This window comes from Fusarium oxysporum, chromosome V, assembly GCF_013085055.1.
Source record: "Fusarium oxysporum Fo47 chromosome V, complete sequence".
Classification (NCBI taxonomy): Eukaryota; Fungi; Ascomycota; class Sordariomycetes; order Hypocreales; family Nectriaceae; genus Fusarium; species Fusarium oxysporum.
The window spans coordinates 4,170,805-4,198,282 of record NC_072844.1 but is presented as its reverse complement, the minus strand read 5'-3'; the positions used below and the strand labels follow the sequence as shown (position 1 = coordinate 4,198,282).

Sequence of the window (27,478 nt, the reverse complement as noted above, 5' to 3'; positions counted from 1 at the left end):
GCATCGTAGTTTCTCTAGTTCTGATCCTTTGCACGTGTCACCATATGTAGCATTAGCTTGACGAGCTGACAAATTCACGGAGATGGTCGACAAGCGAAGTATATAGCAACCTGAGATCAAAAGTAGATGCGGAAGCGGTGTGTCTTGAACACCGGCGTCTGTTGGTGGTCGGGATGGCCGGGTAAGGGAAACCAAACTCTATTACGAACCTTAGAGAAAAGATAAAATTATAGATTGTAGGTACTTACAAACTTTATATGTATTACTGAGTGGTTATCTTTAAAGTCTTTATAAATAAATATAAATAATATTAATAATAAAATATAAAAATAAGTCCAATATAAAATTATATTATTAATAACTATTTAATATGATTTAGAAAAAACTTTATTTAGAACTATTAACTAAAGAATATAACTTTTATTATTAAAGGCTTTAAAATACTAATTATAAATTAAAGATTTACTAAAATAGCTATAATTCCTAATACATTAAGTATAATATATATTTATATTTAATATTAAAGACACTTAAGGGTCTTAATTTATTATAAATAGTATTAATAAAGCTTTAAGTAATAATTATTTTATAAACTAGGGGTAAGAGTTTCTTATATCTTATAGTTTTGCTATTTTGTTTCTTAGGCTATTAACGTCCCCTAGGTTTAGCCTCGGTATAATTCCAACAGTCTGGTATAAACTTTAGATATCAGGCCAGAAGTAACCTCAACACAGTTAGATCACTAATATCTCCGCGCGTGGTGCTGGTTTATCTATATGACGGACTTGGGCTGAACGAGCAATATCGTGCGGCAAGAGTGGGCTGAAGTTATGTCACGAGTCCGTGTGCGGTACAATATTGCCCCGACTCCATTCCAAGCTATAACTGCGGTATGCTTAGAGCTAAACTGTGATTATATTACTCTTGTTTAGTAATAGAAAAGGAGAATTCTAGAACTCAGATACACATGCATAACAACTAAAGCCCAATTCTAGCTAGTAGCATCAGCACTGACTATCTTACACTATTTAAAACCTCTTCTTTCCCAGCCATACTCAGAGTAGTACACCAACTTTCATAATTTAGATTATTTTTATTTATTCAGCAAACATGACAAGCAAGATCATAACTGTTGTGGGCATCACGGGAACGCAGGTACTATATCTCTACAAACCTGCATAGCCACGCGAGTGCCAGATAATATTATATGCTAACTATCAAATAAAAAGGGAGCCTCTGTGGCTAGAACCTTCCTCGCAGAAGGCGGATGGCATGTCCGTGGTATCACTCGCGATCCTAGCAAGCCGTCGAGCCAGGAATGGGTCAGCCAGGGTGTTGAAATCGTCCAGGGCGACCTGAATGATCTCAACTCCCTGAAATCTGCCTTCGCTGGGTCGTCTGTGATATTTGGCGTTACTGACTTCTGGGGCATCGTCCGCGATCCCGACGTTCAGAAGCAGGCTCAAGAGCAAGGCCAGCAGGTCAACCAGCGTGCTTATGACGTGGAAGTGCAGCAGGGACGCAACATCGTGGATGCTGCCAACGCGACAGTGGGTACACTCGATCGATTCGTGCTCTCCACGCTATCACCCACAAAGAAGTGGAGTAAGGGCAAGTATACCCATAACTACCATTTCGACGCCAAATGGGAAGCTGTTGAGTACTTGAAAGCCACTTACTCGGAGTTGGCGGAGAAAACTTCGTACCTACAGGTAGCACTCTACCTCACTAACTGGAAGGGTGACCTGGGTAAGCCAAGCAAGGTGAGTCAGCATCCACAACGAGCTCCTTTCTGTGGGCTTTTGATCGAAGATGTGGCTAAAGGTGAGGGTAGCAACCTGACGGCACTTACCTTCTCGCAGTGCCCTCTGACGGAGATGGCAAAGTCGCCTTCGTTGACGCAGGCCATGATACAGGCAAGTTCCCTAACCGGCCTCGGGGACTCCACCATCTAACAGTTAGCTTTTTAGGCGCCTTCACCAAAGCTCTGGTTCAGGTGAAGCCTGGTATTGTCCTTCTTGGTTATTCTAGCTTGCTGAGCTGGAAGGAATATGCTGCTTTATGGGGCAAAATCCACAACGTAGAGTGCCACTTCCACCGTCTCGACCGCAAGGTCCTTGAGAACGCCATTCCCGGTGGTATTGGTGAGGAGTTGGCTGATATGCTTGAATATATCGGAGAGTTTGGCTATGACGGTGGCGATCCGGATATTGTCTATCCCGAAAACGTGAGTTGAACTGCCATCGATACGGCATTTCATGGCTAATTTTGACAATAGCTTGATGTTGACGTACCTGTCTATACAGCCGAGGAGTACATCAAGAATGAGGACTGGTCGGCTGTATTTGGAGTCTAAGATGCAGAAACTTCACGGAGTTGCTAAACATATAAGCATGCAGTCTAAATCAGCAAACAGGCAAATTCCTACTAGATTCCTCTAGCAGAGCTGATGTCGCAATCCCGACTGGAGCAATTCAAAATAACCGCTTATTGAAGTTGTGTCGCTGTGCTATAATATATAGTGCAGTAATATTATATATAGCATCACATTGTGGATGAAATTGCTTTCTTGTTTGACGCGACTGAGTGCCTAGATCTTGGTGATTAACAGCTCTAGAAAAGGGCAGGTAGTTGTAACTCTGTAGGATTAGCTGCTTCAACCCAGGCTCAACCCAGATAATATAGGGCACGGTGCTAAACGAAGTAGAGCGTCCCGGTCCTAGGTAGTCGGTAATGCAGGCAAGGGTAAGATTCATGAGGCCCTCGAGTTGGGCGGCAAATCTTTTAATCTCTGCAAAGCAGAACTTGGGCATAATCATCTTGAAATAGTAAGGTTCGAGATGAATGGGAATACGCACTTATAGCCGCAGATGGCCTTTACAAGCCTTGGCGAAGTTTATGAACGGGCTCTCTGAACGAAACATGAACAACCCGAATGCGCTCGACTACAGAGGACTGGATTAGGACTGTATTTTACTATTAGAACCGCTCTGAGGATGCCGAGTATGTCACAGAAAGCCCCTATCCTTTCCGTCCAGCTCAGACCAATGCCACCAGAAGCCGACAGTCTGCAGAGAATATATCCGCCAAGCCGTTGAGTTTGACGGAGAATCGGGCTTTGAGAAGCCGGATCTTGCTCATTCGCGTTATCGACTGGCACTCATCCTTTACAATCGGCATTGCCCTAACGAGGCGGTGGGGTTGTCAAGAGGACGCGATTGCCTCAATTCTCAAGCAGGACCAACCGCCTGCTGAGCAGAAAAATGACATCATTCGGCTTCTGGAATAAAGGGTATGCATATAAAACAGGCAATCGACGGGGGTGTTTCGCGGAAAGAAAAGAGGCAAAGAGTAACTCATATTAAGGCTCTCTGAAATATTAGATAGAAAGATCTTTGATAACCTATTATATTTAAACCTTATCCTCACAGTATCGCCTCTATAATAAACCTGACCTCGTCCTAACAAATAATCAGAACGGCTCCAACAATTAAGCATATTATCTTTATTATTAATTTCAATTTTAATTTATTATACTATTACATCTATGTTATTATCCTTCTTGTAGTTCTACTAGATACTAGCAATTCATTATTATTCTGCCTGTTTACAACTCTAGCCCCACTCTCTTTAAGGTTATTATTAATCAGATTTAACTTCATAAGTACTTCGTATGCGGCTTTGAGTTATGCCGGGGCTAGAGATTAAAAGCGGGCTCGGTGCAACGTCGTGCCGCCTATCATTACATGACTCGAGTAGCGCGACTAATAAACCAATTTACTACTCGTCATTCATGTAAACTTTAGAGCTCAGGTCCCTATCTTTATGTTTAAAAAGATATCATATGTCCAACCTCTGTCGCACGTCAACTTCCGATCCATCACAGTCCTAAAGAGTGCATTTCATACCAGTCCATTCTCCTACAATATCTTCTCCAATAGCCCATCCAATTATATTGAGGAATGGCCTGACGCTGCCAAAGTAATTGGCAAAGTCTGCTATGGCCAAGAATCTAGCAGATAAAGACCTTCTACCCACAGATGACGTTTACTCTGCCTACAAGGCTTGGGCGGAGGGTGGTTAGGGACTGATCATCACAGGTAGTTTCACCGTTCCGCAAACGGGTCATGGCACCTCTTATTGACTCAGTATTAGGAAATGTGCAGGTTAATCCTTGTTATCTTGGGCAGCCTGGAGATATTTCCAATAATACCTTAATAAGCAGGACTTGTGTTCTTGACAGCTGGAAGAAGTGGGCATCAGTATGCAGAGCTGCTGGTACTCTAACTGTAATGCAGATAAGCCATCCAGGCAGACAGTCCCCGGCTGGAGCAGGCAGAATGGGTCTCTTTGAGAAGGCTTTAGGCCCTAGCGCAATAACATTGCGCCTCGGCAAAGGTCTATTCGCCGCTGTGGTTTCTAAGCTACTCTTTGGCACGCGGCACGCCAAGGGCCATATCAGCCGAGGAGATTCTTCATATGCGAAACTATTTCATGGAAATAGCAGTGCTTACATCCGAGGCTAGATTTAATGGAATCAAGCTTTATAGAGCTTAAAGGTTATCTTCTTTCCTAGTTCCTAGCTGCTAAGACTAATTAATAAGTTGATAAGTAGAGGAATGCCTAAAGCTTATGCTAAAATTGTTGTTAATATTATTAAGGCTATCTGAGACGCTGTACCAAGAGGCTTCACAGTTGGTATTAAGTTTAACTCTATTGATTATTAGTTTTCTATTGCCTTGGAAGAGTGTCTTAAACAGCTCCGACTGATTACTGATACCGGAATTGATTTCCTGGAAATCAGTGGTGGTACTATCCGCCACCACTTAAAGAATCACCCCACTTAAAGCATAGCACAAAAAAGCATCGCCCTATACAAAATCTAATATTTAATACATATAGAAACTAACCACCTTATCTATTAAAATAAAGCCATTTATATTTTCTATAAAGAATTATATAACTTTTACTTTTTATAAGGTTTTTTAACCTCTTAACTACTATATATATGCTGGCAGTGCTTTATTATAATTATAAAGTCCTTATATTTATCCTCTAATCTAATACCTATCTTAATTACTAACTTAACCTTCTTATTTATATTTACCTTTATTTCTACTTTCTTTATATTATAAAGAGCTTTCTCAGTTACTGAAGCCTCTGCTAGTATTATAAATTATTAGTTTAGGTTTAACACTACTTTTCTTTTCCTCCTGTATTACACCTAGGCTATCTGCTCTTTAAGGCTAATAATTTATAAGATTTAAGTAACTACCTTTAAAGTCCTAGAAGGAAATTCCTTTATGCCACGAAGCCATAGTCAACAGTAATAACAGTCTCCTTGGTGGCACCTGCTATGGCGGCTAGAGCTGAGTAAACAGACATCTATCCCCATTCCATACTGCTAAAATTATTAGGGTGTTGATTGAGGCATTGTATAGGGTACTGGTGTTACTAGAGCTAGAACCGGTGATATCGGTGAATATCCGTTGTCACCAATTGACGTAAATGCTGAGTCATACATCTTCAGGAATTTTAATGGTGGACTAGTTAGACGAGATTTAGTGACATGTATCTACACAGCGAGATATGTAAATGCTAAAGGCTGGCGTTTAAGACCTTCTTTCATTGAAAGTGTAAGTCTACCCACTTCCCATCGACAGTACCTAAAAGTTCCCCATCCATGATTCCATGGATATAAGCCTCCCCTACAATATAATAACAGTCGTGGCTGTCCACACTGCTTTTCCGGGCCACAAAAGGTACACGCCCACCTGACAGAAGTACCACTTCGTCACCTGCTTGCGTAGATGGATGTGCGAGTCCCAAGTAACCCTCTTGTGTAAGAAATAATCTTCTATGCCAAGAAACATGATGCATAGTACTTTCGTAGAGTCCACTTTGATCTAAACCCTCCTTTTCGCGATTGACATCCTGTAATAAATGAAGGATTGAGTCGATACCAGGTGTCAAGCTCCCGATGTCTGCACTTTGATTATCGGCCAAATTCGCAAAATGCCCCTGGAGTTCCTCCCGGGACTGCAGAGCAAACGCAGCAAACTTGTGAACCCAGTCTTCGCTCACTGGGTAACAACTTGTTCCAAGGCCAATATTCCCGATAAGCGTGCGCCAAAATGCATCAATCATAGAACCGGACTCGCCATTGACGATGGGGTACGCTGCACTGAAATCAACCATACTCGCCCACTTCTCTAAGGTGTCGTAGATCGACTGCTCTGCGATGGGACATATCTTGGATATCTTGTCAACTTTGTATGCTGACAATGTCAGGGTGTTTGGGTCAGAAGGCGAATGCTGAACACTGACATCTCGTCCTGCTGCAGCGGCATACAAGGTCAGGGATCCAGGTCGTGGTGGCATGCAGAGAATAGAGGCAACTTGATGTACGCTGTAGTCTGGAACCCAACTTGGAAGCTGATGAATCTGCCGAAATTTTACATCTTCGACACCCGAAAAAATGTCAAGGGAGCCTTGGCGGATGAGGTGAAGAGTGACATCTCGGAAGACTTCGACAACAGACTTTCGATAATCTGGCCTAAGTGCTGGTGGTAGCGCTTCGTTTCTCCCGCTCTCTGCTAGATTTATCAGTGCGAATATCTTGTCCACTGGTTTGGTAGCTTTGAAACGCCGAGTCGATGCAAGCAAAAGATCTAAGCTCTGATGCTCTCCTTCCTGATGTCGCACACGACAGTTCATCATACCCGTAATAAAGCCTGCTGCACCAGAGACCTTGTAAATCTGGTGGAAGAGCTTGATCCAAGAACTCTCAACGAGGAACGTTGCAGCCCTTCCAACAACGTCAAATGGTAGCATCAACAGTCCGCAGAATATGGCTGGTTTCCGTGATACTGCAACTTCCTGGATGATCCAAGCTCGATGAAACGCGGATCGCGATATGAACTTCATGAGAGACGCCCATATTGGTGCATCATGCTCTGGTAGGCCGACACTCCTCATAAAGATAGGGTTGAGCAGAGCGCTGATCCCAGGGTGGGAACCTCCAGATTCAAGGAGATGAGTCTCCAAACGATTTAGAGATGACAGCAGATCTAAGACCGCCTCTGTATCCTCGTCCGGCTCGCCGATCCAAAAGAGATCCATAGAAGCACGCTGATAGATCTCACACATTTGCCCTATTTGCTGAACGCACTCATCCTTGTCCTCTTGGTTGATGCATATCTGATCAATCCAGATGATGCGCTCGCCGGCTGTTTCGCGGTAATTCTGGAGGAAATTCCAGAGATTCAGGCTAACGTTGAGGTATTTGTCGTTAATCAACACAGGCCGGAAAGTCTTGGGCAGAGTCTCCTCGTGCCATGTATAGGACAAGGCAATATATCGGGGAGTTTCTTGCGCAGCAAGATCAGCATCAAACATCCTGCAGCGCAGGATATCTTGCCCCCCATTTGATTGGATCTGAAGTAGGCGGAAGCTGGTGGAGCTGGTGAGACTCTGATATGTTAATGTTGGTGCGCCTTGAGGTATGTTAAGAGCTTGAGAGTCTACGCTTGGGAAGATCTCTGATGCGCTTATAGGTTCCCTCTTAGATGCAGACTGAGCTGAAACAGTAATTGACCTGCTTGACGACTCTTCCAGTTAGTTCTTCCACATAAATGTATGATATGTTTATGAAGTTCCAGGTGGGTTCAATGGGTCAACGAGAGCTCTTTCCTTACCGCTGTATAAAGTTTGACATATTTTTAGAAATATAGATTTTCAAGGACATAAACAATATCGCAGAACACTTCCTCTGACAAGGCATAACTTTTCTGCGCATATCTGTAATATGAAGGAGTGAGATGATGCTTTACCCCGCTTTGCGGTGTTGAACTATTTGCTACTCAGCCTTGTGGCTGCAGGCTTATCGGTATCTTTATGAGCTCTCTCTGGCTATTGTATATAAAATGATAAAGTACGTATCTTAGATATTAGTTCTCTTTCATATACTAGCTCTAAGTATTATTTTTAACCATTAGTCTTGCATAGAAGTATTAGTAATCTCGGGCCGATTTTTGTTTTTCTAGAATAGTAACTATTTAAAGGCGCTATTTTGCCATCTAATCACCTTCTCTACTCCAAAGACACCACCAACTTGCAAAATTTACAGCAAATTCAGTTTATATAATGGCTACTGAAGAAGCGACATTCCGGAACTATACCCAAGCACAGGGTGAATCCTACGCCACCGGGCGCCCTGGCTATTCTCCAGAGCTCTTCGAAATCATCCTCAACCATCACACCTCTACTGGTGGCCGCCGTGATACCGTACTAGACGTCGGCTGCGGGACTGGTCAAGCTAAAAGGGACCTAGCTCCCTTTTTCAAAAATGCCATCGGCATAGATCCATCGGAGGGCATGATCACCTCTGCGCGCGAGACCATAAAGTCATCGGCTTTGTCTATACGTTTCGACGTATCAGCTGCTGAAGCCCTGGGCATTGGTCTGGAACCGCCCATCGCCAATGACAGCGTTGACCTTCTGACCGCTGCCACGGCGGCTCATTGATTCGATATGACGCAATTCTGGCGTAGCGCTGCACGAGTTGTGAAGGCTGGAGGTACTGTTGCTCTCTGGGCGAGAACTGGCATGTCTGTGGACCCAGCCAAGACACTCAATGGCGCTGCTATCAAAGCTGCGGTAGAGGAAATACTCAACAGCGAACTACACCAGTATTACAAGCAAGGCAACACACTGACGCGCGATCTCTACGTAGATTTACCACTACCTTGGACAATTAAAACTCCTGTGACAGGGTTTGACAAAAGCGGTTTCATCCGCAAGGAGTGGAGCCATAACACAGAAACCTCGGAAACTGAGGCTCTCGGCACTGGGAAAACTCTGACACCTGAGGAGTTTGAGAAACTGATGGGTACAAGCAGTCCGGTGGCAAGGTGGAGGGAAGCGAACCCTGACAAGGCCGGGACAGAAGAGGATGTAGCTCGCAAGGTACGAAGGCGAATCGAGAGTCTTTTGCATGAAGTCGGCGTCGAGCCTGGCGAGGAGTTGTTGAGAGGTCGGACGGAGTTTGTGCTCCTCATGGTAAGGAAGAAAGGAGAAGAAAGAACTTAGTCACCCGAGGTATTCTATGACGCCCAAAGAGATGTATTACATATATATAGGTTTATGACGTGATTTGCATGTTATCAGGGATCAGATACATAGTTATCTACTGATTGACCGTTCAATGTATCGGCTTAGCTATGCGGAGACACCTGAGCCGTTGCCTTTTTATCATCCGCTGCCCGTCTCCATTTCGCGCCAAACTTCCATTGAATAGCCAAATTCGTCATTGCAACACCCTGCACCGCAACACAGACAGTAAACGCCAATCCGACACCGATAGAGTTGATCATTGGCATAACGAAGCTCGTGCCTCCGGCGGCGAACAGGCATCTGGCGAGGTTTAAGCTGGCGCTGGCGGCGGCGCTACGGTCGTGAAACACATCGACAAGATATGTCATGACTACAGACTGCATGGAAACGGCAGACCAACCCGTGATGAATGTCGACACGATTGGCACAGCGATGTGAACTCGATGCGGATATTGTATGGTCCAGCCAAAGAGCAAGATGGATGCGCATTGAAGCAGGGAAAACAGGGGGACGAGACGGAGACGTGCTGTCTCCAGCGGGAAGTCATTTTCCTGGGCCGTTCGCGTATTGACAGGTTCAACGTCATCCGCTGTGTTACTGCTCGCAATGCGTGCATCATGCCGAGCCTTGAAACGGCGGTAGTCGAGATTGAGTATCTTGCCGGTAATTAGTGTTCCTACCATGGAGCCTACGCCGTTGGCGATAAATGTCAGGCCGATCTGAATTTCTGTGAGACCATATTTATCTTCGAAAAGACTAGACATAGCCGTGATGCTCATCTGCCAAACAGCATAATAGACTGCGAGGAACACGATGATGGGAGCGGCTTGCTTGCTGATAAGGATTCGGAAGGGTCCAGTAACATCGATGTGCTTCTTCGCCGCAGGCGATGTAGAGACCGCGTCGCAATTCCATTGGACTTTGGTCGTTTTCTGATAAACGCGCAAGGGGTATTTGGCTAGGGCGTGTGTAGGTATCCGGCTCCCATTACCAACGATAGACCTCAGCGTCTCGGGCAAGAGCAGAACCAAGAAAATCAGGAAAACACCGCTGTAGATGGTTAACAGCCAAAAGATGGATCTCCAACCAAGAGATCCAGCCAGCGCACCGCCGATGATAGGTCCCACTGCCACGGGCACCAGCAGCCCTGCCTGAAATATACCCATGAGACCACCACGATTATCTCGTGTCGTAATATCCCCGATAACGCCTGAGCCTATAGCAATTGTACTAGCACTACCAGTGCTCTGAATGCACCTCAGCACAACCATGGTCGCGTAGTTCTTAGCTTCTGCCAGGCCGATACATGCTCCCAGGAAGACAATGAAGGTGAGTGAGTATGCGAGTCGGCGTCCCTTGACATCTGATATTGGGCCCCAGAGACTGGGAGCTAGCCCTTGGAAAATAAGGTACGAAGTCACAGTGAGATTGATCAATTCAATCGAGACATCGAGGTCGTGGGCGATGGTTGGGAGGGCGGGGAAATAAATGTTTGACGCGAAACCCGAGACTATAATTATATTAACAAGAGAGGTTCAAATTGAGGATCATATGGGGACTTACATGTTGCCGCGATGGAGACAATTGTTACGATCAAGGCAGTTTGGCGTTTGTCGAAGATGCTATAGGGCTCTGGCGCAGGCAAAGGGGCTGCTACAGGCGATTCTGTGCCAGTCATTGTTTACGATGCTTAATAAAATAATTCAGTGATAAGAGTCATCCGCAATTGACACCTCCGAGGAAGTAAAGTCGAAGACATTGGCTTTATAGCGTTGACTACTCCAGCTCATGACGGAGGTACAAGGGCTCCCGGAGTTCGGAGTTGAGGTTTTACAATAGTGGGGACGTGGTGTACTCAGCTCCGAAGTAAGACGCCAGCTAAGTAGGACCCATAACTCATACTGCGTGAAAGTAGCGGATTTGAGACCTGGCTCCTAGATCGTTTCTATTATTGAGTAATCAGCTTGTCCAATTTATATTGACCAGACTTCTATTACTACGCTTTTGACCTTGGTCCTTAATCCAGCTCTAAACCCTATAGGTAAGACTCCTGACCGGATATCTTGAACATAATACTGCAACTTGCCTACCCTGAACTTAACAGTCCTTACAAATTGCAGATAGCTAGAATCTGCTTCTTACCTTACATAGTTGGTACTAGTCTGATTTGGGCTCATACTTGGTACTTGCCTTACACAGAAAGGAGCCAGTGTAGGAAAATAAAATTACAATAACTGCCAGACGGTTGGTGGGCCAAGTTTCTTGTAGCATTAGCTAAGACGAGTAATTCCCTTATTTATCTAGTTTATGTTGAACTTTATGCAAATGTCTCATAGGAGAGTCCAGATGCAACCCCATATTAATAGAGGCTTGGTGGCGATGTCTATAACCCTACACTTTGATAGGGTAGAGAATTCGTATATACCCCGCAGCACAAGGTAGGGCATGCAATAAGCAGCCATGCCCATCTGTGAGATAACACGGTAGGTAGCTATACTCACGTTAGTAGTGTAGATACACAAGGCAAGGCGTGCAGTCTACGTAAGCTCGTATACGCTAACGAAGCTACCAAATTAGCATCTAACGTTTACACCCTGAGCAAGCAGTCATTGTGTAGATAATCCACAAAACGGGCTCATCAATTTCCCGGTTATATCTCTGGAATGGTCATGGTTCAGCTCTCAGCTTGATACCTAATGCTTGTGAACAGACAGCCTAATCTAGGTATCTACGTAGTTCTCAACCCCTCACGCACGAATAAAGCGGCTGATCGGCTGGCGGAAGGAATGCCGGGCTGCCGTAGCTAGCTCCCCAGAGAGACTTTCAGCCAGCCATATCCCCACACACAAATGTGTAGGCTGGCTGAGACAAAGTTCAGCTCATCTGTGTGTTTTATTCGTGCAACGCCGCTCTGACCCTTTTGTGCGCAAGTCTAGACCGCAATAGTAATTGGCGTTTTCAATCTTGCTCCTTATATATAGCCCTATTGTCGCTCTGCTCGTATTTCCTTCCGTAAATTATACAATCCGATCCTGAGACATTTCTCTTCTAACTCTTAGGCTGCTTTAAATCCATTGAACTTCTAGAACAATCACACACAATCATTTAGTCTTGACAAGATGTCTTCCGAAACATCAGTCAGTCCCCTTACATTCCGTTGGCCAGAACTAAATGCTTACGCGTTAGCAGACAAAACCTACTATTTACATGATCCGACATGGAGAGAAGCCCGATGAAGTCCATGGAAAAGAACCAGATGGATTATCTGCTCAAGGCCAAACGCGCGCAAATGATCTCCCTACCGTCTTTGGACAGAATTCGTCCTATAATATTGGATACATCATGGCAGAGCATCCTCACCACGGTTAGTGCCTCTGATTATATCCTCCTTTGGCAACGTTCTAATTGAAGTAGGCGGCGGTCGTCAGCGACCCTATGATACTGTGAAGCCGTTGGCAGATGCGCTCGGGTTAAAGGTCCACAAAAAGATTGAAAGGGATGATTACGCCGGAGCCGCAAGCGAAGCTTTGTCCTTTGAGGGTCCAGGGAATGTACTGCTTTGCTGGGAGCATCACTCTCTTGGAGGTATTGCCAAGGCGATTGGTATCCAGGGTTACGCAGCAGCGACTGGGTGGACTGGCGAGGTGAAGTATCCTGGCGATAGGTTTGATCTGATTTGGGTTGTACCACCGCCGTATACAGAGATCACCGTGGTAGGAAGTGAGCAGGTTCCTGGCTTGGATGATGGAGTCCACGTCAATGCTAATGGAGATGTTCCCCCTCCTTCGGCTAACTGAGTTAATTATAGCACTATTAAAGGTTGCCTCTAAAGTTAGCTATTTCTAACTTGAATTTTATATAATGCTCTTAACGCTTGATGCATTGTTGCCACTGGCCGGACCCAAGATGTTTGCGAGATTGGGCCCGGGATGGGGAAACTCCTTGCTTGGAATTTTAGCTTTGCCGTTTATCCGGGTCCCAGTCCTTTTTGACAAGTATGGGAAAGCCATCAGAGAAAGTTTCCCCGTAGACCTAGAAGGGTAGGGAGCATGGGCTAAGATTTTCAGCTGGCATGGTATTATCTAGAGACGTACTTCGAGAAGTGACAATATATCGGTATAGCAAGAAAGCCCAGATAGTAACAACAACTATAGTAATATAACCCATCAAGCCAACTGGCCAAAATTGTAATCCATGCGTTATCTCAGGTGCTGATCGTATTGCATATATCGCTTTGACTTTGCATACCTGTGTAGACGACGACACTGACGAACAAATCTACTGGAAATCACTTATTTGTGCACTACCAGGTGATTTTGCATCCGTGAGATCTAACTAGCTATGAACAATACAGGTCATATCACTTAAGCTCGCTCATGCATTTTGTAGGGTTCTTGATATTGCAGACACTACATCTGAGGTCTCTATTGTAGAGATACATGCTCGTGTAAAGTCTGTTATTAAATCCTCCCTAAATGAAATCACTCAAGAAGCGCCAGTGTCCCTCTCGCTTCCAACCTTTGGCTTTCCACTCATTGGCACTATTGGGGAAAAAGTCCACAACGTCAGCGAGAGAAGAGTCGTGGGCGATTGCAGTAAAAACGTTGTCGTTGGCGTCAAAGGGCTGTACTGCGTCCACGCTCTCCTACGCAACCACTTCGTCGTGCGCACCCGTAGTTTGGTAGAATGGCGTAGTGCGAGGATCCATAGACCGCTCCAAGGCTCCTCGATGCACCCTCTCAAACATTGAACCAGGGCAGAATGATCCGTTTCCGTTGCTTTGAAACGCGGGCTTTCGTGGGTCTGGTCTGATCTCCGCTGGCATTGGTTCAAAAGGAGATGGGCGGAACTCGCCGGCATGATGGGCCACATCACCGCCAAGAAGCATGAATGTAGAATCGTCGCCGGCGGTAGTGCAGGCCAGAGCCGACACGTGTCCAATGGTGTGGCCGGGCGTGTCGAGGAAGTAGAAAGACCCGTCTTTGAAATAGTCGACAGCAGCATAGCCCCCAATCTGGATAATATCGGTACCCTTAAAGTCCGGCTCAACCACTTCTCTGCCTAATATAGCATCCTGGGTAAGAGGCGAATCTGGGTTCTCGGGATATGCAGGAAGAAACTCGTCCTTGAAACCAGAACCAACAATCAGACTTGTAGTGCTCGGGAACGTGCTTGGGTCGCCGATATGATCCCAATGATGGTGGCTCCAGACGATTCCGTTGATCGATTCGAGAGGAACGGTATTTGAGCTAAGAATGTCGGCTATGTCTGTTGGCACGTTCACTTCCCAACCGCCTTGTTCAATGGATTTGCGCATGGAACGGGAAAGATTCTCCACGTCCTTTCGAAGCGCAAGGTCGAAAAGCAACCGAGTATTGGAAGGTTTATGGTGAACGAGGAAGCAATAGAATGCGGCTCCGACTGTCTTGTGCGCTCCTACTGGGCCGGGTTTCAAGAAGTACTCGACCCCAAGGGGTCCAAAATACGATTTAGTGTCTATGATTGAGACATCGACAAAAGTTTCCGATGGAGGAATGATGATTGCGGACGAAGGCATAACGAAGGTTGTATAATAAGCTGGTCTTAGCAATAAAGCTCTGAGGTGGATATTTTCGTCACAGATGACTCAATTAATAGTTGGTAAGGTTCAAGATGTTTTTAATCTAATAATCTACGTCTATTTGGTTAATATCTATAAATGTGACGAGGGCACAAATGCCAAGATCGCAGATTAGTAAACTGAGCAATTTCAAGTACAGCAGCCTGCAGATACCTAGTTATACCATGTAACAAGATCGATTCATCGTACAAAACGCAAGCGAATTCCCAACCTGCAAGTTTTTAACTAAAAGATTGGGGCCGTTGTAAATTACAAAGCTCTTTCTGCTATTGATTGGACAGCGGACTTTGAGCAAACTCCGCATATTGCTTTAGTCTATGCTATGACGGACTTTTCTCGATTTCCATCCTATCCATGGACCGGATTTTCCAGAAACTCCAGTCCGTTGCACAGTCCCCTAGTCCGGCACTTGTTCTCATTACCGGGTTTTTGATGTGGTTCTTGTGTCTCAGTCTGGTTTTGAGCTTTTCCTACCTTCACGGCCTAATAATGCCTTTTATTTATTAATTAGCAATCCAGCCATATTTTAACTATAAAACTATACTACCCAAAGCTATTTGAACGCTTCATATGTGATGCCTGTCTCTACCGCCGCTGTGACTTGCTTCGCCCTCGTTTCACTTCGCTCTTGAGATCGCCAAGGTCAACTGCAGCTCTCAAAATCCACGGTTGAACTGAAAGACAGTATTGTTCTTGCCGCTCAGGCACTTTCGAAACTGGTCCCCGCGCATCCAGCTATCCATCGAGCAGCAAGCGCGACAGCCTAGATGCCGCCATTAGAGATGCGGTAGACCCAAGGTTGCCGTTAGCCAACTTACTGCCGCTAGATACCATGGATGGCATCACAGTCAGCTTCCGCTATGCGGAAATCAGCCATAAGATCAATCAAGTCTGACATTTTGATGAATCATTGAATTTGAAAGTTTGAAAGTCTGGGGGTTTGTTGAGGAAAAGCTGCAGAGGGGTCTAGAGTGAAGCGGAGCAGCCCAGGAACGACTCATGCCATCCCTTCAATAGCAATACCGAGATTAATTGTTCAGTGCTCTATTTGAGTCCTACAGACAAAGATTCTGCTTGAGGGGTCGGTCCCGAAAGGTATCCTCGGATGTTGTAAGGTCTCTGTGGTGACATAAGCTCTTAGCCATGAGTCTCAACTGCAAATAGCATATCTGGCTCACAACTTAGGCATGATACCGAAATGCCTAGTAATCGTTATAATATAGATACCAATCTAAGGAAACCTAGATTAGGACTCTTTGGCAGGCCTTGAAGGCATATCAGATGGTGCCTCGAGTTCTTCGGCCAAGCTTTATAAAAGCATTTGCATAGCACCTTCAGACAACTCCTACAACATCCATTTAATATTTTCAAAATACCAATATTTTTGGAAGACTATTCTGGACTCAAGTATGAGAGGAGCTCTTTTGCGCACCCAGCTGCAGCCGCTGCAGCATAATGCTGCCAGGCATCATTCTTATGTGAGTCCGCATAGTCGGAAATGCCTCGAATAACGATGCATGGCAGCTCGGTCATAATACCCGCCGCTTCCATCTCAAAACACAAGATATCCCCAACCACCCTTTTGCCTATTTCAGCTGCATTTGTTGCGCTTCTGATGACTTGATCCCCCGAGGCAATGAGTCCATAATGAATCTTAGGAACCGGCCCACGAGTTGGCCGTGAAACGAGTTTTGTTTTATCACATTCCACGCAGGTATCTTGTTTAGAATCATACTGATATTCTGCGTCGAAGAGCTCATCTAAGTCTGCTGAAGGCCGCTGGTAGTGCTCTCGTATGAGATGGCTCTTCTCAGCCATGGCCGCTAGGAATTCAGGAACCCTGCTTTGCGATACTCGGAGATCTGACCGCATTATAACCACTGCGCTTCTCAATATCTCCGGTGGTGGCGAGAGGAATCCCTTGAGAATGAAGCTATCATCAGTGTTCTTACCAAGGTCATACTGAACCACACCACTATATTGGCCCTCGGGCATACTGACAACCACATCACCGAGGTGAATATCGTTCTTTGGGCCTGGCACACCCCCGCCAATACCGACCATTAGGCGCAACTCGATTGAAGGGAATGTACGTGCCATGTCCTTTGCAACAGCCGCTGCTGCACCTTTCCCCTGACTGCCTGGAAGACAGGCTAGTACAACATTGTGTCCTTCGAGCTCGCCGAGGATATACATGGTTGACTCGCCACGTTTTCTTTTCAGGCGCTTATGCTCCTTATCGAGCATGTAACGAACAGCGCTCATCTCAAACTCGATGGCGCATATCATACCAATAGTATAATCTTTGTAGTCGCGAGGCTGATCCAATTCTATACCATCAGTCAGCACAACACACTGCTTGTCAAGAGGACGGTGTTCAGACTTGCCTTCTGCCGTGACCGCCTGGCCGAAGGGAATGCCATTGACTTTTGTCTCAGACTCGTCGTTACGAGAGGGGACCTTGTAAATGAGATCCCTTGCGTATGCAGCTGCAGCCATTGCTGCATAGCCATTCCACTCACTGGTGACATGTGTGTCGCTATAGTTACATATTCCGCAAACAACCAGACAAGACAAGTTATACATGATGCCAGCGACTCCTGCGTCAAAACACAAAACGTCCTTTTTCGTTGCGAGCCGGTCCCGAAATACGGCATCCTTTATGACCTGGTTTCCCGAAGCAACCAAGCCGTAGTGAACCTTGGGACTAAGCTCGTATTCCGTTCGTCGTCCTCGACGGACAATGTAGCTAAAATCGTCATAGTTGTTGGTATAGGTGCTGAGATAAAGCACGTCACTATCTGGATGCGGTCGCGAATATTCTCTCAACATTGTTGGGTTCCTCTCAAGGATGCCATTGATACTTTCCTCAAGTTGATGGCCAGCCCGATAGTGATCCTTGAGCTTGTTCACGGCCATCTGAAGTATTGCGGGTGGCTCCATTGAGACTCCTCTTGGTTCGATCTCCCAATCTTGTACCTTGCTGCCAAAATCATGCTGAAAAACAGCGCCCTGGCTACCGCGTGAAGAACTAACCACGATATCACCGAGACGGATATCCTGTTGTTCACTCGGTGCACCGCCGGCAATACTAAGTACTAGAATCATTGTGACGGTTGGAAAGCTCCGTTGCATATGCGTTGCGATAATCGCAGTAGTAGCAAGCCCCCAGTCTCGTTTGGGTGAAATGGCGATGACAATATTGTGTTTTCCGATCTTGCCGAATGTGTAATCATTTGTGTCGTGAGGAGAAATAATACCATTGGGGGATATAAAATCGAGCCCGTCGTGCCTTTCTTCCAAAGAGGCGACTGCATCAAGGTACTCCGGCTCGATGGAGCAAATATAGCCTACAGTGTAGTCATTGGGATGAGGCATGATCGTTTGAGTAGTGGGCTGTAAGTCAAGCTAAACGTGGACTCACAAAGCATGGGGGACCTAAGAGAGGGATTTTATCTTGTATATGAGTACTGTTAGACCTGATGGAAAAGACCAGACTCTGAGCTTGTCCATACGTTTCTGTTGAACATTCTTATCAAGCGGGGCAACTCGGTAATATATAGATAATTTCTGACAAAGCGCATTCATGTTAGGCTATAACCCTTGTTCTCCTCTTTCATTCTTAATACGCCGCCCAAATTTACAAGCACGCTGCTTAGCCCTTTTTGCCATTTGGAGACCAGGATTATGCCTAAGGGCTGCCCAGCTGAACAAAAGATCCCTGCAAACTACCAACATGACTTATCCAAGCCAATGAGATGGTTGTGCGGGTTCGTATATGCCTCAGGCTGCCATGTCACCTTGGTTTTGTTCAGCTGAGACAGCGTGTGAAGGCTGTAAATTCACATTGCGTTATTTCTTTCGTCAAGTATCACTTGAAACGAATGCTTTGCAACCTAGGTTTAGGTCTCAAGTAGCAAATTATTGATAGTTCACTAACTCCGGAAATCAATGATCTTGTTTAATCCAAGAGCGTTTCGGTCAAGTTCAATTTCCGTCTCTTATGGGTTTTGCCTGAGCCCCCTCTTTACGTAGTCAGGAATAGTACAATGCATCAGGGATCGAGGTTAGAAGGTGGGGATGAGAGCATTAGCGCTGTGCTATATCCAATAGAAGACATGGTATCACAGCTTGATCTGACTGCAAGATCTGTTTCAGTATAGTCCAGGATGGATATTACAGATGCAATCTCTAGGGAAAAATACATAATGAAATAGTCCTACATAATGCAAAGATAGCTTATTAGTAAGCTTTAGTAAGATATAAAATAATTATTAAGGAGGTTTTAAGCACTTATACCTATACTTGTGCACAGAGATAGAGTTGCCAAAGACAGGCTTGTTAATTAATATTGAAGTGCTTAACTTATTTAAATTTATATATAAATTCTAATTTACTTAGCGTTCCCTAGATAAAATAATATAATAATAATATTATACCCCCTGGTAATTATATTACACAGCCCTTATAATTTTTACTAATAATAATAAAATTACTTCTTTTTATAATGATTCTCTTTTATTAAAGTACTTAGATTTTAAATATTACATAATAGGAGGTCTAACCGGCTAATCCTCGGGTCAACCTGGCTAACCTGAGGTAAACCAAATTATATTATAGTCTATAGGCACCTTCCTTAGCTAGGCATTGAACTTATACCTTATATTAATATGAACCCCTTTTGTGACTGATATTACCCAACAGATGGTAGCAATTGCTGTTTTTGATCACATGACTGATATCCCCCTATAACCATCGAAGCTGCCTAGGCAGCGGCCGCGATTAGCGACATAAGGGAGGGACCCGGGTCTGTCAGCCCACCAAATCAACCGACCCAAAAGATGCAGCTTCCTATAACCTAGTCTATGGAAGCTGATAACCAAACCTAAACCAAGACGTAGCTTCATTTATGACCGATGCCGTGACCGATAAAGCTTCTGACCAAGCCTCCTGCCTTAACACTTAAGCTAGGTTATTAAGACACAAGCCCGGTCTGTTGAGACCGACTTTTCCTTTCTTTCTTCTTTCCATCTGTCCGTTGAGACTGACCTTCAAGACCGACCTTCCTTCCTTCTATCTTGAGTTTTTCTTCCTTCAAGACTAGCTACGGGACCGACCTTCCTCGAGATGACCCCTTATGAGGACCTACGAGCCGTCCAGGCATACGAAAGAGACTGCCGAGTCTGTATATGCGGTATCTGTAATACGCTCTTCCCCTTATAAAATCGCCTCTTTAAGCACCTTTAAAAGCGCTGTCTTAGCCAGCAGATTCATCATTAAAGGAGCAATTCCTATAAGACCTTTAATTGGAAAAGTAGTCTTATAATAATGAAATTGAAGATATAAAGGAGGTTATACGAGACCTTTATAGTTAGGCTGTTTTTCTTAAAAAAACAGCTCTATTAGATATGCAGGCAGCTAGGTTATAGGCTAATCCCTCCTATGTCCATGGCTTTCTAACCGGGCTATAATCCTGAGACTGAGGAAGAGGAAGACCGGTCTTATTTCCCTATTTACTATCAGCCTAATATGCACGGAATCATAACGACCTGCCTCTTCGTGACCCTACCAGGGCTGCAGGTCCCCTTGGGGCCCTGGAAAGGAAGAGAGGAAGGATCGGTGTAGCTAGTATTCAGACCACTGTTTTTAGAGGGGCACATAGGACTATGACCTCTTCTGATAATGACCCTCAGGTAAATCTTGTTTAATGAGATCTCATATCTATTGAATCCCGAAAGAACCTTAGCTCCCCTCCCATTGGCATCGGCTGAAAGTATTACGGTTATGATAAATCTAGGAAAGATCTGAGAGCGAGACGGTACACGGCGCCCAGTAACACTACGGACTACCCTCCGTCCAGTAAGTCCAGGCTAGACACGGACTCACGGACTGGTAGGACCCCGCACCTTTTAATATAAGGTAGCTTTGCTTGATGTAGATTCGCTGCGGAAAGGGGGGAAGGTAAGCATATTCGTAAGCTTGGTGCAGATGTTCTAACCGAATGAGGAGACATGTCGCGATCGGTGACGAGCCTTAGACCTTGCCTTTTCCAGTAAGCACACGTGAAGCTCCTGGATACCATTATAAAACTATAAGTAGGACACTTCCTTTCATTAAGGAGAAGCAAATAACAGAAGCTACAAAGATAATCGCCAACGGCGTACACATCTTCCCCTCCAAGCTAGATATCTACTAAAACAAGTATCAGTCGCAGCCAGTCCAGCAACCATGCCAATCAAATCAATCAACATCTCGGTTGGAAGCCATGAAACTAAAGAGGCCATGGTCTCTCTTATCCAGCGCGACATTAACTTCTTTTCCTACACCAACCCTGAAGAACGACTCGCCGCTATCAAAGAGATATTCGCTCCGGACATCGTCTGGTTCGACTTTGACGGCTCAACACACCACGGCCATGATGGCTTGCTTATCCGATCATCTATTCTACTGGATCAGTTGAAGGGGTACTCGCATCGAGCTAATGGAGGAGCCAGTGTATGCCAGAATATGGCCACTGCACGTTGGGAGGTTGTCCCGGAGAGTAGTGAGGCAGATTATGAGCAGATACCGGCCATTCAGGGTGGTGACGTGCTTGTCGTGGAGGACGGGAAAATCAAGATCTTGTGGTCGTATGTCGATAGATATGATGAGGTTCTGTTCCCTCATTTGGGACAGTGAGTTTGACTGAGTCTAGGATGTTGCTCTAATATAGTTAAGACGTGATAATTCTTTAGAGGGAAATCTCAACACAACCGTCAAACTGCGCCATTTGGTCACTGATAAGGCTTCAATATACCCTCGGTCCATCTCCAGACTATTTCAAGTGCCTGCTTCTCCTGCAGTTCGCCAAGCACATTATCGTTCCATATGGGCTCCAACCTTTCGTCGATGGAAAACAGTGAACCACTGGTCGTCCTGTTTAACGCCAAGGCACGTTCCTGGCCATCTTTCAACGGGACTCCTCTCCCGCCGTATTCTGCACCCGTGCTCAGGTACAGACTTCTTTCACCAGCTTGCTCCACAGTGGTGGATAGAAGTTTCATCAGCCTTGCGATGATACCCATTACCGTGTTGCCAATCCAGTTATACAGCCAGCTGCCGGCCCGGGATTCTCGATTCCTCATCATATCCACCCCAACAGTACCTGGGAAGACATGTGGCAGGAGCTGCTCAAGTATTAGCAAGTCTTCATGTAACTACAAGGATAAGCCCTCTTCTAAATAACTATTCTTTAGCAAGGAAAGCCATCTCAATACAAGAACAACATAAATACACCGAAAAGCCAGCAAAGGATGCCCATCCAAAGTAGATAGGATAATATAAACTTTCTTTCAGGCCGCCAACACTTGGACATATGCGTTTTACTAGTTGCGGGGCCAGTCTTTCTTGTTGTCCGGGTGTCCCGAAATACCGGCGGCTTGGTCCTGGAAACATCCCCAGTCAGGGCTTCCATAGTCCACGTTGCCAACAGGTTCGATGTTAGGCTTGCGAATCCTTTCTCAACGGCCTGCATTATAACCATGCCAGCGTGAAATCCAATGGCGTCCTGGGTAGACGCCGCAGGAGCCCAGATTGTTTCTCTTGCAAGGTCCTGGGCTGCTGGAATACCATTGTCTATATTCAGTATGGCCTGCCCCATCTCGTGAGTCTGCTCTGTGACACCGTGAGCTACCCCACTGATTACGCCACTCGCGTTCGTAGACAATGCATCAGTGAGAGAAGACCCTGGGGGTAGACTCGCTTCCATGGGGATGGTGTTGGTTGCAACAGCGGCTGCCTCGTCTATGCCGACACCGACGCCCATTCCGACAATAGATGCTCCAACAGGGATGAGGATATCTCACTTCTGTATTTCGTGTAGGGCTATGCCGCGTTTTGTAAGCTCTGCCTGTATAAGCTCAAGCTTTGAATGTGCTACGGACAGTCGGCGAGCCCCATAGGCACTCAGCAGGAGGGTACCTCCGCCGGATAGCAGTGCGCCTGCTGCTCCTGTGGTAATACTGCACATGGCAGCAGTATGTTGGCGTATTTTGACCACTTCCTGCTTTCGCAATCGATTAACGTCGTAAAATGATATGCGACGTGCATATTCGGCCTTATTGAAATCAAAGAAATCTCCGATGGTCATCTTTTCAAGGCAGTTAGCAAGAGGTTCATACAAGTAAGTGACGAGAATCAAGAAAATGGAACAGTTGGCCTAGAGGATTTTAGACCCAGGAGACCTGGTTTATAGGGCGTCGTTCAAAATGCCTAGCAAGGGGTGCCATCAATTGATCCGAACAAATGCGGAGGTGCTGAGCTATAGTGCTGCTATGCTTGCCAGATTAGTCGTAGCGGCAGCGTCATCTGACACTTCAAGTAACGCCACCGAGTTGGGCTATGTCCGAGCGTAACTATCCAAGAGTTTCCCTTTTTGAACTGATGAGTTACTACATTCCTTTCTTTTGGCCCTCGCTGATATTATCGATAGAAGACTGCAGCCCTGTTGGTTAGTTAGGTCACCCTGGCTGCAGTTGAAATGGGGTATAGGTCGAGGCGCCAGGTCACTGGAATTTGACATGATCTCCCCCCAATCAACAAGCAGAGATATCCTTGTCTCTTCATATAGCCACATACATATTCGACGACGAAATACATTCTTACTTTATGATAACACAGATACCTAACCTCACAGCCTGATTCAATACATTGTACCTTTCCGGTCCAGTATTGAGATAATGGATTCCTTTGTTGACTTGGTGGGAAGTCAACAGTTCAGTGTTCTTAGATAACCCTTGGAGACCCCTGCATCATGCAGCCGCGCTTCACCTTATTGGATAGCTTGGAGAAAAACGGGAGCCATCAAATACCTGGAGCTTAGGAGCTAAGCTGAGGAACCTCCGTTGATTCAAGGAGGATGACACCTGCGATAAGCCACGCCGCCGCGTGAGGCCGCTCGGCTGATAGTGACCTGGGCGGGCTGGGGCCATGAATAAATAATTACCAAATTCCGGAAAGCCGTTGAGAAGTCGTCCCGCCTCTTCATCTTCACCCTAGAGGAACGTTCTGAAAAATGCGGAAAGGCTCTCCAGCTGTATGCCAGTCCTCAGTCTTGACCCAGTAAGTTGAATCTCCCGTCATTACTTGTGAGCGGGGATATAAGTCGTTGTATATCGTGGCTATGCAAGGTGATGACCCAAACCAATCCCGTTGAACTGAGATGGGTAGAGAGATAAATCATGACTGAATTCGATAGGGTGAGGATTATATGCTATTATGATTTAGTTAGATTATTAATAAGTTAATATATATATATATATATATTATTCTCAAGAGGTCGTAGTACCCAAGCTAATTATAGATCTGGTCTTAAATATTAAGGCATGGAGGCAGCTAATATTGACTGGCCTAGCCTATAAGTATGGGGAAACTTACCTCTTTCTTAAATAGTCTTAGAACTTACACGCGTAGTTGTGGGAAGGGTCTGCGGCTGCGGCTGCGGCTGCGGCGGAGAAGAGAGGTAGAAGATGGGTTATGATGAACAGGCGACTGTAGTACCCCATGGCGGAAGCCTTTTCAATACCTTCGCTTGTTTCTTCCAGCATGTAAGTCATGATATAAACGTGTACCAGTGAATTCCGCGATCTAACGCACCTTGGCGTGGCCCCATGGGAAGGTAAGCCGTTGACAGAAGGAGAAGGTCGATTTTCTCTTCATGGGCCTTGATTTCGTTGCAGAGACGGCTCGTTTCGCCTAGGAGAGACAATTTTCCTTTGAGCCAAATAACTTCTGCTTGAGGATTAGACTAACGAAGCTGCTCGATAAACGACTTTTGCGTAGCCCCATTGCGACCGAGGATGTAGACTTTAATGGGAAAGCCTAGAGAAACGAGCTGAATGAGTGTGATTTTGCCGATCCCTGCTGTTCCGCCATAGATGTCGTGATAGCAGCGAGAGTACCGATGGTCTATCTTATAAGAACACTCATCAGCGTGATTGACTGGGTTGCTCGTCCACTGAGCATGAGCCGTCGCCAAGTCTCTGATTTCTTGTCCTCAAACCAGAGCCACGTTAAGAAGACGACGGCTTCTATCAAGACGACATGATGAAGTAGCTTAACAAGAAGTGGATTACGGCAGTGTAATTCTAATGAAGGGATAAAATATTCAGGAAATGGAATTTCAATACATGACTATATTAAAGACCAACCCTTGAGAAACCCGAGTCCAGAGGCTTAGCTGTACCACTGTTACACAATTACATGTATACGAGGACACATGTTGCGAATGCATTGGTTACGAGGCGATGTGAGTTACTCAAGGTCAGCAATGTCTTGAATTGGTCGTCGTACAAGGCGTATTACAGCCCGTAAACATATACGCAGTCTCTGAACTGAAATCCGCGAATACGCCTCGGGGCATTATCAACCGAAGGTGAGTCACACCATGATTTTCTGATTCATTGGCCAAGTTTACCCCGAATGATCGGAGGTATTTTGCTTGAAGAACAGCCTATTTGGGTCTAGTCTCATGATTCCTGCTGCGGGTGAGATCGCGAGAGCCTATTCGGGACTAGCTTCCTTAGCCGTTACAACCTCATCAAGTATAAAATGCTGATCTATTATCCTCGAGTTCTGCTATTCTACCAATAAATAATCTGTCAAGTATTCCATCAGTTCCCTATCCTTCTCAGTAAGAAGAATAACTCCCAAAACTCATCACGATGGAGTTCGCCATGCCCCTCGAGGAGCGTCTGTCGCTCCGTCAAGAACTCATAGACTCGGACGACAAGTTCATCCTTCACCTTCCAAAAGTTGAACTCCACGTCCATATCGAAGGGACTTTGACTCCCGAGCTTCGCTGGAAACTCGCCAAGCGCAACAATCAGACCCTTAAGCTCGAGCGCACTGGCACTGTATACACCAATCTTGAGCAGCTCAGAGCCTCGTACTATATCATGGAGGCCCGTCCAGGTCATCAGATCGATAACGCGGAAGAGAGCTTCACCTTCTTTGAGGCTTACTATGGAGGGTTTGAAGTTCTTGTTACTGAAGAGGACTTTTATGACCTTGCGATGAATTATTTTGAGCATGTTGCTGGTATGAATGTGAGGTACTGTGAGCCGTTTTTTGATCCGCAGGGTCATACTCGCCGTGGAGTTGCGTTTAAGACTGTTATGGATGGCTTCCGTCGGGCGCAGGAAGAGGCCGAACAGCTATTGAACGTAAGTCAGCACGATCTTGGATATGATTATTGCTAACAAATCACAGGTCAAGTCGAAGTGGATCATGTGCTTCCTGCGCGACATGTCACCAGAGTCAGCCATGGAGACCTACAATGCTGTTCTGCCCTACCGCGATATGGTCGTCGGAATCGGTCTTGATTCGGATGAGAACGATCGCCCTCCTCTGATGTTCGAAGAAGTATACAAGAAAGCCAGAAACGACGGCTTCCGCATTACTGCGCACTGCGATGTCGGCAACAAAGACGCGCATAAACATATCCGTGAAGTCGTCAATGACCTTGGTGAAACTGGAGCAGATCGTCTCGACCACGGCATCAACGCCGCACAGGATCCGGAAATCATGCGTCGCATCAAGGAAAGGGGCATTGGGATGACGCTCACGCCTTGGGGATATCTTCGCCACGAGCCTGTTGATGAGATCTTCCCCAGAATTCGTATCTTGTTCGACGCTGGTATCCCTATTGCTATCGGGAGCGATGATCCAGCTTATATGGAAGATACGTGGATCTTGCATGATTGGCTTCTGGTCAAGAAGATGTGCGAGTTTAGTAATGATGATATGGCGGCCTTGGCGAAGAGTGCTATTGATATGTGCTGGGCTTCGGATGAAGTGAAGGACGAGATGAGAAGGGAGCTTAAGGAAGTTGTGGCGAAGCACTCAATATGAGTATCTGCTTTGTCAAGCGAGGTACGATGCAACTTGATGAAACTCGGTGGTACTGTAAGCAGAATGATTGCCAGTGAATTTACCACCTTCGTCGCTTTGCTCTCCACTATTGGTATCATTTCATCTGATTGAATTCCCGAGATGGGAATTGCGCATCACCTAGGGGGCCAATACAAAGCCAAAGCAGTACAAGGGCGAGTCAGAACAGAATCAGCAAATGAAAGTATAGTTAGACTGATGAAAGGTCTTGTAATACAAGAATACTCACTAGTTTCGAGTCAAACCTTGATAGAACTGTACAGGTGATTCATCTTCTAACGCAATTCTTTTACAGAGAAGCATATCAAATTCGCAACAGATCCAGGTCTTATAGGAGTGAACCGCCTTGGCGGAGAAGTTTCTCTACCTGGCTTTAAAACTACCATTGCACCTAACATATTGAGAAGTATATTATACCAATAAGTGATTGTGTATAGACGTTTCGTGGTTCCGCCAATTAAAGGTGTCCTGGTCCCGCAGTGTTCGTGAAACACGCAAAGTCAGTTTTGTTTATGCTTTCCAGTAATTTTACATGTACCAGTTTTCTCGGGCGCATCAAAGCATATCAACCAATTATACTTCTTCTATTTGGGTTGCTTTTGGTACTTCGATATCTGTACAAAGCAGCCTTTTCTAAACAGCATGAAATGTTTCAAGTACGAATAAGTAATCTCTGAACCTTGCCAAATTCTCATCACAAATTTGTCTTTATATCCGCTTGATCCTCTTCCTCAACTCAGATACCACTTACCACTCTCCTCATCTTCCACTCAGACTTCTTCACACTCTCCCATAATCCCAAAACCTACTTCACAT

At 45.5% G+C, this 27,478-nt stretch overlaps 11 protein-coding genes across 11 annotated transcripts; 6 read left to right on the top strand and 5 right to left on the bottom strand.

Moving 5' to 3' along the window:
• Positions 1–1,110: 1,110 nt before the first annotated feature.
• FOBCDRAFT_240432 (uncharacterized protein) lies at positions 1,111–2,356 on the top strand (the record flags this gene model as incomplete). The annotated part of the gene is made up of 5 exons (XM_059610292.1): positions 1,111–1,155; positions 1,230–1,763; positions 1,835–1,916; positions 1,971–2,227; positions 2,279–2,356. 5 exons carry the CDS (start codon positions 1,111–1,113, stop codon positions 2,354–2,356), a joined length of 996 nt encoding a protein of 331 aa, XP_059465010.1.
• Positions 2,357–4,000: 1,644 nt separating this feature from the next.
• FOBCDRAFT_202324 (uncharacterized protein) lies at positions 4,001–4,526 on the top strand (the record flags this gene model as incomplete). The annotated part of the gene is made up of 3 exons (XM_059609030.1): positions 4,001–4,079; positions 4,156–4,262; positions 4,299–4,526. 3 exons carry the CDS (start codon positions 4,001–4,003, stop codon positions 4,524–4,526), a joined length of 414 nt encoding a protein of 137 aa, XP_059465009.1.
• Positions 4,527–5,625: 1,099 nt separating this feature from the next.
• On the bottom strand, positions 5,626–7,593 carry FOBCDRAFT_135139 (heterokaryon incompatibility protein-domain-containing protein; the record flags this gene model as incomplete). Its single annotated transcript, XM_031185309.3, has 1 exon — positions 5,626–7,593. A coding segment is annotated over one exon (1,968 nt), but the record flags the coding sequence as incomplete, so codon positions are not given.
• Positions 7,594–8,145: 552 nt separating this feature from the next.
• Positions 8,146–9,090, top strand: FOBCDRAFT_202322 (uncharacterized protein; the record flags this gene model as incomplete). Its single annotated transcript, XM_059609029.1, has 2 exons — positions 8,146–8,433; positions 8,572–9,090. 2 exons carry the CDS (start codon positions 8,146–8,148, stop codon positions 9,088–9,090), a joined length of 807 nt encoding a protein of 268 aa, XP_059465008.1.
• A 125-nt stretch (positions 9,091–9,215) lies between these two features.
• Positions 9,216–10,792, bottom strand: FOBCDRAFT_134998 (major facilitator superfamily domain-containing protein; the record flags this gene model as incomplete). Its single annotated transcript, XM_031185307.2, has 2 exons — positions 9,216–10,624; positions 10,678–10,792. The coding sequence occupies 2 exons, from the start codon at positions 10,790–10,792 to the stop codon at positions 9,216–9,218; spliced, it is 1,524 nt and encodes a 507-aa protein (XP_031040949.2).
• A 1,361-nt stretch (positions 10,793–12,153) lies between these two features.
• On the top strand, positions 12,154–12,911 carry FOBCDRAFT_320078 (uncharacterized protein; the record flags this gene model as incomplete). Its single annotated transcript, XM_059612036.1, has 3 exons — positions 12,154–12,251; positions 12,304–12,478; positions 12,529–12,911. Exons 1-3 carry the CDS (start codon positions 12,234–12,236, stop codon positions 12,909–12,911), a joined length of 576 nt encoding a protein of 191 aa, XP_059465007.1. The 5' UTR covers positions 12,154–12,233.
• Positions 12,912–13,585: 674 nt separating this feature from the next.
• FOBCDRAFT_240428 (uncharacterized protein) lies at positions 13,586–14,671 on the bottom strand (the record flags this gene model as incomplete). The annotated part of the gene is made up of 2 exons (XM_054704777.2): positions 13,586–13,738; positions 13,772–14,671. The coding sequence occupies 2 exons, from the start codon at positions 14,669–14,671 to the stop codon at positions 13,586–13,588; spliced, it is 1,053 nt and encodes a 350-aa protein (XP_054560752.2).
• Positions 14,672–15,789: 1,118 nt separating this feature from the next.
• On the bottom strand, positions 15,790–18,112 carry FOBCDRAFT_240427 (nucleoside phosphorylase domain-containing protein; the record flags this gene model as incomplete). Its single annotated transcript, XM_054704776.2, has 2 exons — positions 15,790–15,888; positions 17,162–18,112. The coding sequence occupies 2 exons, from the start codon at positions 18,110–18,112 to the stop codon at positions 15,790–15,792; spliced, it is 1,050 nt and encodes a 349-aa protein (XP_054560751.2).
• Positions 18,113–20,416: 2,304 nt separating this feature from the next.
• On the top strand, positions 20,417–21,412 carry FOBCDRAFT_202317 (uncharacterized protein; the record flags this gene model as incomplete). The annotated part of the gene is made up of 3 exons (XM_031185303.3): positions 20,417–20,427; positions 20,532–20,593; positions 20,943–21,412. 3 exons carry the CDS (start codon positions 20,417–20,419, stop codon positions 21,410–21,412), a joined length of 543 nt encoding a protein of 180 aa, XP_031040945.3.
• A 95-nt stretch (positions 21,413–21,507) lies between these two features.
• FOBCDRAFT_320076 (uncharacterized protein) lies at positions 21,508–22,838 on the bottom strand (the record flags this gene model as incomplete). The annotated part of the gene is made up of 2 exons (XM_059612035.1): positions 22,146–22,838; positions 21,508–21,900 (listed from the first exon to the last, which is right to left on the bottom strand). The coding sequence occupies exons 1-2, from the start codon at positions 22,536–22,538 to the stop codon at positions 21,508–21,510; spliced, it is 786 nt and encodes a 261-aa protein (XP_059467262.1). The 5' UTR covers positions 22,539–22,838.
• A 2,543-nt stretch (positions 22,839–25,381) lies between these two features.
• FOBCDRAFT_183967 (uncharacterized protein) lies at positions 25,382–26,681 on the top strand. The gene is made up of 2 exons (XM_031185301.3): positions 25,382–25,935; positions 25,982–26,681. Exons 1-2 carry the CDS (start codon positions 25,435–25,437, stop codon positions 26,621–26,623), a joined length of 1,143 nt encoding a protein of 380 aa, XP_031040943.2. The 5' UTR covers positions 25,382–25,434; the 3' UTR covers positions 26,624–26,681.
• Positions 26,682–27,478: the final 797 nt, after the last annotated feature.